At 38.3% G+C, this 9967-nt stretch overlaps 1 protein-coding gene across 1 annotated transcript in view; it reads right to left on the minus strand.

The window, feature by feature from the left end:
- Nucleotides 1-372: 372 nt before the first annotated feature.
- Nucleotides 373-9967, minus strand: part of LOC146584969 (myosin light chain kinase 2, skeletal/cardiac muscle-like) — a 72838-nt gene continuing 63243 nt past the window's right edge. Inside the window, exons 6-14 of the mRNA XM_085323776.1 lie at nt 9819-9924; nt 8803-8896; nt 7593-7702; nt 6302-6443; nt 3841-3911; nt 2953-3081; nt 2500-2652; nt 2054-2126; nt 373-448 (exon numbers count right to left, since the gene is read on the minus strand). Of these exons, the coding sequence (XP_085179902.1) occupies nt 401-448; nt 2054-2126; nt 2500-2652; nt 2953-3081; nt 3841-3911; nt 6302-6443; nt 7593-7702; nt 8803-8896; nt 9819-9924 (926 nt within the window). The 3' untranslated portion in view covers nt 373-400. The remainder of the gene's footprint in view (nt 449-2053; nt 2127-2499; nt 2653-2952; nt 3082-3840; nt 3912-6301; nt 6444-7592; nt 7703-8802; nt 8897-9818; nt 9925-9967) is intronic.

Consider the following 9967-nt stretch of genomic DNA (forward strand, 5'->3'; position numbering starts at 1 on the left):
TGCTAAAAAGTAATTACTTTTCATATTTATACTCTTTTTAAATCAGACTCCTAACCACAACATGAAAACCTGAAAGCTTTCAGGACTGAAAAGTAATTGGGTGAAATCCTGCCTCATAAGAGTCATTGGGAGCATAACTATTCCCTTAAAATGGCCAAGGTTTGCAGCACATACGGCTTCATACACAAAAGGTGTTTTGCACATTGCTGTGATTTAGTATAAGTGACAGGGACAGTAACAGTGAGAATACTGGTGGTGAATACATTTTGGACTGTGCAGTTTGGACTGTGTAGGGTTTTCGGCTTCCCACTGATCCCTTCCACAGGGCTACAGCATTTATGTCTGAAGAAACACTTGGGACCTGAAACAAACCTTCTGTCTGGCAGCTCTTTCGGAGAGGTTATTGGGCCAGGGATGCTGGAGACACACAGCCACCTTTAGCCTTTTCCTAGGGAGAAAGAAAAAAAGAAAGAAAGAAAAAGAAAGAAAGAAAGAAAGAAAGAAAGAAAGAAAGAAAGAAAGAAAGAAAGAAAGATGCCATTATAGGAAACATTAATTGAGGATCAATCACATCTCACCTCTAATTAAGATAACAGCAGAACACTGCAACATCAGCGTGTTTAGTAAAGCTAATACCAGGAGAGGAGCTATATGGATGGAATGAGTTCTAAAGCTTCTGTTAGGGTAGGGTTTCCTCAGCAGAGAACTGGAGAAGACAAGCATCCCRCCAGGGAAGCACCTCATGTTCTTGTAACATTTGGAAAAAACAGCCTGCCCCCCAAGGATTCAGGCAGGGTCTTCACTGGMGCCCTACTAACAGAATCACAATTATCCCATGGATCCTTCAAAAGAGATACCTACCTGTGACAAACTCCCATATGCACATATACATTTACTATATATGCACATTCATAAGACTTTTAATAAWCTCATGGGCATTGCTCTTCTGGGAGATTTTCAGGAAAATTATACTTTGATTGCAATTATAATAATTTATTTGATTCTTACTATTTCCCATTTTATACTACTTCTGGTTATTCTTACTCTGTGTAACAGGAACATCTCTCAAAGTYGGAACTTCCAGGACACTACTCAGCCCAAAAACCACACCACCTCATCAACGGACCTACTGCTGTAGTATTATTGTCATGATATTTGTTCTTGTTTTGGTAAGATTATTTTATTAAATAATATTGTGGTCTGCTAATTCTTAATGATGGTTGCAATTCAAAAAGCAGCTTGGCATGTACAGCCTAGGCACTGCAGCTGTCATTTTATTTAACACTGATATGCTTAGTTTGCAAAGCAGGAAAGGAATGCTGTGCTTCAAAATGCTATAAAAATTCTGGAACTTGCTTAAATTGATCTTATCTTGAACCAGATTGGACTGACTTAGATTCAGGCAACAGTAAACTCAACAGTTTGAACTTCCCAAACTTAGTGGCTCCTTAAAAAAGGAATAATCAAAACTATTTAAAATCATGTTGATCCTCCAACTCAGCCAAATGGATTTTTCCACTTGAAAAAATAACTGCTTCCTTTGTTCGGCTATCTTCCAAGGACAAGAAGGTGCCTAAGTACGGACATATACACTGGCTGAGGTTCTAAGCTCTATTGGGAAAGRTATCTTTTGGGAAGAGGTAGGAAAAAAACAAAGAGCAATTATATCAAACTTCAGGAGATCCTGAAAGGATTTTCAAAGCAGTAAGCAGAACCACTCCAACCTGGAAAACTCCCCCTTTGAATATATGATAATTCAGTGCGTGTTTTGTAAACAGTCTCATTTTGCTRAGATATGGATCCACTCGACAACACAACAATCGCATGACCCTATATTTCTTGCCAGACATGCAAGAACCCATGAGCAAGTGTGAGCATGCAAACTATAACAACTAAATAAAAGCAARGAGACATATGGCTCACAGTGGCAAGAAATACAGCAGCAGCACAGACTCAAAAACATATGAGAAAAATATCAAAGCAAATAGTGATGTGGCAACACAAAAAGGAAACAGCAGATCTACAATGCACAAGGATATTTAAATTTAGGGACCTGGAGTCTGCAGTGGAGCTTGTGGTCTGATAACCATGGGTGTTTTAAGGCAGCAGTTGCACTTATTCTCCAGCTAAAGGAAAACCAGAAAGCTATTAAATGTTTTTCCTAGAATCTTACAATTCAACAATTATCTTCTACTGGTCATGTGTTCTGCCATCATGCAATGCTGTGGCTGCAGGACACTTTATGCCAGATTGCAGCTAATGCATGAAATASGAAAAGTTAGAAAGATTTTTCTGTTTCACAGAAAAAACAAATTCAGGTAACTTCTGAGCATTTTATGTACACTATAAACAACACCAATGAAGTGGCATTGTAATATTCTTCCTGGATATAGAAAAACTTAGGTAAGTCATGACAGTTCTGCAAAGGAGYAGTACAAGTGACACATCTGTGACATGATGTTATGGAATGTATATTTCAAAGATAAAGGGATTATATACCATTTTTCCTTGATGAGAAGCTTTGAGATGAAATCTTTGGCCACATCAGAAACATCTTGAAATTCCTCATCTTCAAAATTCCAACTACAAGCCAGGATATTGTTGAGAGTCTCATTGTCGTCATCACCCAAAAAAGGAGACAATCCACTCAGCCTATATTAAAAAGAAGTATGTTTACTCCTTTTGTCATTTCCTCTTCCTGTATATGATCTCTGATGTTCTATCTAAGATTGTTCTGTTACTCTTGGCCCTACTTTGCAACAGGTTACTGGCTAAGGAAGTCTTAGCCATTAACAGTAAAGACCAATTCCTTATCAAAGAATTTGGAAAGAGGCCTATGTTATCTATTTTAGGTTCTAACTTTGTCAATCTTCTAATATAACAACAAATTTGGATGACTGACAACTTTCAATACAGAAACAGTTTACACAGAAGAGATTGAATCCTACTTACAGCATATAAGCAATGACTCCTACACTCCACATGTCTGTAGGAAAGGAGACAAACTCATAATTCACAACTTCAGGCGCAAGGAATTCTGGAGTCCCAAAATTAATTCGAAGTTTTTCCCTGGGTTTATATCTAGGAATGGAAACATTAACAGAGGACACCAATTACAGCTCTAATTTGAGCTATAWCATACATTACTGAGCACTTCACAAGATTTCAGAAGCATCTGGAACTTTCAGAAGAAAAACAAGGATAGACGGAGGTACAAAGTGAAAAAAAAATGTATATCTATACATATGAATGAAAAATGTTTGCAAGATTTATTTCATACTTCAGATTTATATCAACTGCTACACAATAGGATACAGGAAGAAACTCAGATTTCAAGGACTTTTCACAACAGCTGTTACCATTTTGGGCCTTCTCCATATAACAGGCCTGGAATTTTTAACCAGCAAATTCTTCACTAAGGTTATGATATCTGACTAAGCTAGCAAATGATATGGCATGGGTTATATCCTAATAGCTCGTGATGGTCCCTTAAACTCTCGCTTGGAGAATCTCATAGCTTTGGAGGTAAGAGACCAGACAAGACTGACCATTGGTTTTGTCCACTCTATCTGTTCCATTATAGCTATATGTATGACCAAGTAGAATCAGCCCTCTTTCAACCTTCCAGCTGAAAAAAGCTCTTCAAAATTARTATCTTTTACTCACCATGAATGAGTAAACATTCCTTACTAAAAGATACCCCTGGTTAAAAGAGCCACATTACACTTGTACCAAGAACAGTAGAAGACTRTTATATATGAAATGTGTCATTGTAGAGATGTAATATCTTTTCTATTGTTTACTAAATCATTTACTTTTAGAAAGTTCACATTCACATACCTTCTGGCCAACCCAAAATCAATAATTTTTATTTGATTTGCTGCTCGGTTCACACAGAGGATATTCTCAGGCTGCCAAGAGAAACCAGAAAACACTTTAACAAGAAACAAGGGTGACAAACTGGACTTTTAGTAAATGATAGGGGAAAAAACACTAAAAATACTGCAAATATTTCATAAGCACCTTTTGCTTTTCTCCTTGGCAGATTTCTCTGCATGGGTACTTCCCCCTACTGTCATATGGCCAATGAGGTTGTACATTTTGTGCTCTGTAATTGCTTTTTCTTCTTAGCTTTTCAATTTGACATAAGGCAGCAGTTTAGATAAAGAACTCATTAGGGGGAGTGCGACAGAGAATGCAAGTTTCCAAACAGGGTTTAAGGATGCTGGCATTGTGATTTTACAGACCTTAATGAGTTGACATTGGAATTTTCTTTTTTCTTTTTTCTTTCTTTTCTTTCTTTCTTTTTTTTTAATGATTTTGCTGGGCTTTGAAGTTTATCTTACAGTCTTAAGTTTCTGATTTCATGGATATTCTGGCAGTAACTGTCTGATTCAACACTGATATATTAGGGTTGTCACATTAACTTTATGCTTTTCTCAGATATTTTAGTGAAAGGTGGGATTCACAGCTTAAACCCTAGTGGACTTTCATAGGGCCAAATGCTGCTCTTCACTTCCTGGCAGAAATCCATTAGCTTCGATAGAGTTACTCCAAATTCATATAGAAGTGACTGAACACAGATTTTGGTCAATTGTCTTTGAAATGTAGAAACCTAAAATAGAGTCTCATATTCACTGCCAGCAGTTTTATAGCTACTCTGTCTTGTTGCTCATAGAGTCCTCTTTGAAATGAAACAGCCCTCAACCCTTAAAACATTAGTTAAACTTGTCACCATTACTAATTCATTTTACATGTAGGCCTCTTAAACGCCACATGTTCGTAGTTTTTGTGGTCTTGGACTATTAAGGTCAGGATGAATTTCTTTCAATTTCAAGCTTCCTTCTCCAAAATCGTTCGTTACTGACAACAATCTGCGAACAAGCAAGACAGAAGGGAGAAGCCAAGTTGGCTAGCACATGAGAAGAGAGGTCTCCGGGAAGAATTTCTTGGATGTGTATGTATCGTTTTGCTCGCATTTGGACTTCCTACTCAAACTGTGCCATCTCCAAGAACAAAACACACACGTCCTTGTGAACAGTGCGAACTTCTGCTTGGCAGGTTTCTAGGTAACTGGATATTTATAAAGAAAGAGAAATGTGAATGTGGTCACTGATTAGCAACTGAAGCAGATCTCAACATGTATCTGTTCATCTGCTTGACCAGTTCAGTAACATATAAACTAACAACATTAAAAATGTACTGTATTAACTCAGTTTTTACATACCAAAACCAGCAGCAGTAATAAAAACCTCACCAAAGAGAAAACCCTCTTGTGCACATTTTCTTTCCTTTTGCTTTGTTGTAAAACTCAGGAACCATCTTGGAGCTTTATAGTCAGCCATAAAACTAAAGGTATCATCCCTTTTTATTCTGGCACCAAACAGGTTGAGAAACAAGTCTATTTTTTGATAAAAACTTGGAGAGGGAGAAAGGCCATTTCAAATGCGCAATCTAATGAAAAAATGTCATTTCAACAAATGTTTTTTGAAGGGTGACAGTTAACCCTTAGTAATCAACTGGCATAAGAATGTGCAACTGGTTTTGCTTTTTAAAAAAAGTGAGGGGACTTTTTGTGTATTTGGTTGCATAGTTCAGATAACTAACCATGTACCTGATACAGAATATGCCACCTTTTTCTGGGCTTCCAGCTGCACTGGCAGCTATTGCCAAACTTAACACAGACACTCTGTATTTCTTACATCAGCCACTGGCTATTTTTATATTTTTCAATTATACGAGCACATTTTAATGTACTTTCCCTCAAGTTAGCTATCTAGTGATGTGTTTTCATGATCACGATAGAGCAATGTAGACCTTAGAATGGTGTGCTGGGTTTCCACTGACCCTAAATGACCTGAATTTAGTTTCACTTACACCTTGCCTTCTGATCTGTAAAAATGGGGATAAATCCTATCTCATGTTTGACATTTAAGACAGAGATCTGGTGTGGCTGAATTAAATAGTACTTGCACAATATCTTGAGATCCAAACAGCAAAATTGCAAGTAGCAAAATACCATGGTCAGCTGCGGGTTTTCTGTAAAATCAGCCTGTGCAAAACTCCAGAACTGCAAGGCTTGATGTCAGGACTGAAATTCTCATCTAATTTACTTCCTCTTGCAGTGATTTAACTGCTGTTAATATGGTAAATACATACTGGTTTAAGGAAATCAGAGTAAGTCCCGCTGCTCTTTTTGCCAAGGGAATCTGCTAAGCTGTATGGCCTACCCTGAGCGAAATGAATTTCCACAGTAGAATCCAAGCTGCCACTGTACAAAACAGATATCTCAATTCTGTACCTTGAGATCCAAATGAAGAATATACATTTGGTGCATGTACTGAATCCCCTCACAGATCTGTTTTATGAACAAGATGGTATCCATCTCTGTCAAATTGTAATTTTCATCAATAATTCGGTCAAATAATTCTCCTCCTTCCACACTGTTGAGAGAAAGACAATGAAGTGGTGATCAAGTCCAAATTCAACCCCATGAAGACCATATACCAGCAACCTGTCTGAAATGCCATCACTATTAATCATTCACAGCCAGGATGAGTGAAGTGGATCTGCAATATGAGATTGTAATCTGACTTGAACCTCCCAAGTACTATGTTCTGATGTGTACTGGCCTGAATTTATCCAACATTTGAGGGTCCAGTCTCAAAGTGTCTAGTCTCCCACTCATTGATAGATGACAAAGTGTTAAATTTTGGGCCTTGTGTTCACTGGAACATAATTTTGTATTAGTGAAATTAATGATGTTACATGGAAAACCAAGACAACATGTTGGAGAATCTGCATTTAAATCTGTGTCCTCCTCCCTCAGAGTTTAATAGGGACACAATCCATGCATTCAATTTGAAGCAATCTAAAATCACAACGAAAAGACTTCTCAATTTCTTCACCCATTTCAGAGTACCTCCAGCTTACAAATTGATATCTATGTACAATTTTAGCTTTTGCAATACACACTAATCATGTAGGTCAAATTCAGAGGAATGTCTGAGAAGGTCCAGAAGAATGAAACTCGATATAACTTTGTACCTTCTACCACCTCTTTAAATACTTCACTTACATCTTTTGGCTTTCTTAAAATAATATCTATTTGACATGACTTTAAGACAGCTATTTGTGGCTAAGTAGCATGATAATCCAGTATGAAAGGTTTAATCTATAAAGGCACTCAGTATAAAGACTAGYCTCAACACCTAAAGCTGGCATCTCTCTGTGGTAAGGTGCCTTTTCATTTGCCTCACAGAACTGGAGATATTGAGAGGTTTGTTTCTAAGCTGACGTGAAATATTGCTTGAAATTATAGAGAAGCTATATTACACAGATCTATCTTCAAATGGGGCAGTAGCTTTGCATCATTAGAAGTATCTGACAACATCACTGGAAAATTATTTGTAAATGGTTCCACAGGAAAAGTTTTTTTTTTTAATTTGAGTTTTAGTTCCAGGGAACTTCTTTCACATGTTCTTTCCACCTGTAAGCAGCTCCAATTCTACTTTCAGGRGAAAGTAAAAAGGAAATGGACAATTCTGGCATAAGCTGTAAAGATAGAAAGGGAAAGAAAACAACACACTTACTATTCCATGACCAGAACAATGTCATTTTTGGATTCAAATGCATCATACAGCTGGATGAGGTTCACATGGTTCAGTTGGTTCATAACATTGATTTCATTCTTTACCTCATCCTGTAAGGAATAATGAGTATTATTGTTTCAGCAGCCTTTACCAAAGAAAGCTGCACAAACTGGCATGTCATTAGTGTTTGAACTGGACACCAACATTATATTCATGTTCTCACTTCTGGCAAAGTTTTCTTTTGATTGCTCCTGCAGTGGCAGATGTCAAGGCCATAGGCACTACTAGACTGAACTCACAGCTCAAGTTGGGGACTGCTTCAGTAATAAGCTGGGCAGGGGGAAAAGGAAGGGGAGAGGAAGAGGGAGAGCGCAAATGGACAAGTGGTGGATGGACACAAAGACATCTGGAAAAGAAAAAGTCAGGATGGGATTTGTTTCAACCAGCTTTGGGTATACAAAATGAAGCTGTCCTCAAAACCTCCCTTCACCATCAGTGGAAAGAGAGGAACGCAGTGCAACTATTTCAGGAATGTAGTTTAGGATGGGTTGAGTCATTCTCTGGAGGTGCCAGTCTCTCTCCATTGACTATAAGGGGAGTCTCAGTGACCAACTTAGCCACAGACAGTTTCACTTTAGACATTCAGCTGAGCTGAATCCCACCCTTGAATACCATTAATGACACAGCTGTCACACTAAGAATGCTATGCATGCTTCTCTGTGAAAGCAAAACCCAGATGGCCAGGAGGTTTGGAAAACAGTCCAGACAAATTCTTCTCATCTGCATTTGTGTTGATGTCTGAAGCCCAGACCATGCCTGCTATCACCATCCCTCACCAAGTCATTGACACCAAGTCATTGCAGCAAGGCCTGGAGTGTGCTCTGTGTGTGTGKGGGGGGGAATATGCTATGTCACAGCCTAACAAATTTTTTAATGTTAAAGAAAACACTAATGAATTGACAGCAGAAAGGAAAAAAGAAAAGCTGAAGTAACATAAAGAGCTGAAAAACACCCTAGAAAACCTAAAGAGGACTTTGATGAGTTGCTAGCACTTCTGGAGGAGAAGGGAAATAGAACTGCGGCCAATGACTATCCAGTGGATCCTGTGAGGGTGATAGCTTGTGAGCGCCTTGATCATGCTCTGTTCTGTAGCTGAAGAAAAGTGCGGGATCCATTAGGGAAGAAAACACTCATATCACACTCTACCAACCTTCTGTTTATCACCTTTGGCTTTTATAATTTTGGCTGCCAGCTTGAGACCTGTTGCTTTCTCTTCACATTTGTGCACTTGGCCAAATCGCCCTCTAGGGGAAAAAGCAAAAAAAAAAAAAAAAAAAAAAAAAAAAAAAAAAAAAAAAAAAAAAAAAAAAAAAAAAAAATCATCATCTAGTGGTCGAGAGTGGCGCTGAATGTAATCTAGCTTATAAGTGAAGGGAATTATCTTATTATCTTCTCCCTGTTGGGTTCCATTTGAATTGCTGTGCTGCTATTTTGTTGTGTAAATTAGACCTGCTACTAATCATTTAAGCATACCAAAATCACATGCCATTCTAGCTGATATTCAACATGTATGATTCAATAATACTCACTGCGTTACCTCCACTTACTTTTAACATGTTATGAGTAATCTCAGGGAGGCCAATGTTACGTACTGTAGGCATAATAACTCACTCACATGAGCAACTTGCCTCTCTCCATTTCATCCTTCTTCTCCAAGGGACAGTTGTGATTTCATGATGAAACAACACCTACCCAAGACCATGCYGCCATCAGAAATGATGACTCCCTCTAAAATTAGTCAGCATTAGAGACCATGAAACTATATGGCTTGTCAAATTAGCTCCTTGATCTAGYTGAAAACATCTATGTATTTTCAGGGATGGGATCCACAGAGGGAAGAAAGGCTACAGTATGTCTCTACCTCCTGCTGGCTGCAATGTAAAGAACTACAGCATCCTATGAGCACTGTCATAAAGCCTGAGGACAGCTGGCTGGCCTAGAACAATACCAAATACAAGCCAAGCCTGATGGTGCCAAACCTGCAGCCAAAATCCACTCACACAGTGAAATCAGCCTCCTGTTTTCATCCCTCTYTAACGTACTGTTAGGGCTTAGACTTTCATGACTTTAATTCTAGTGAGGCATGTTGCTTCCATTCACCTCCCAGGGTGCTTGGCTGTAAACCGTTGCCTTGCTTTTCATGTTGATTGGGTTCGCTTGACTTACCCTCCCAGGATTTCATTCTTGCTGACATTATAGTAACTGCTGATCCCCGCCCTTTTGGCTGAGACAATCCTGTGATCAAATGGTGCTGGTGGAGTGGGATTATCATCTACAAAAAAAAAAAAAAAAAAAAAAAAAAAAAAAAAAAAAAA

Source organism: Rhea americana, unplaced genomic scaffold, assembly GCF_003343005.1.
Source record: "Rhea americana isolate MKP2758 unplaced genomic scaffold, rheAme1 scaffold_87, whole genome shotgun sequence".
NCBI classification, from domain to species: domain Eukaryota; kingdom Metazoa; phylum Chordata; class Aves; order Rheiformes; family Rheidae; genus Rhea; species Rhea americana.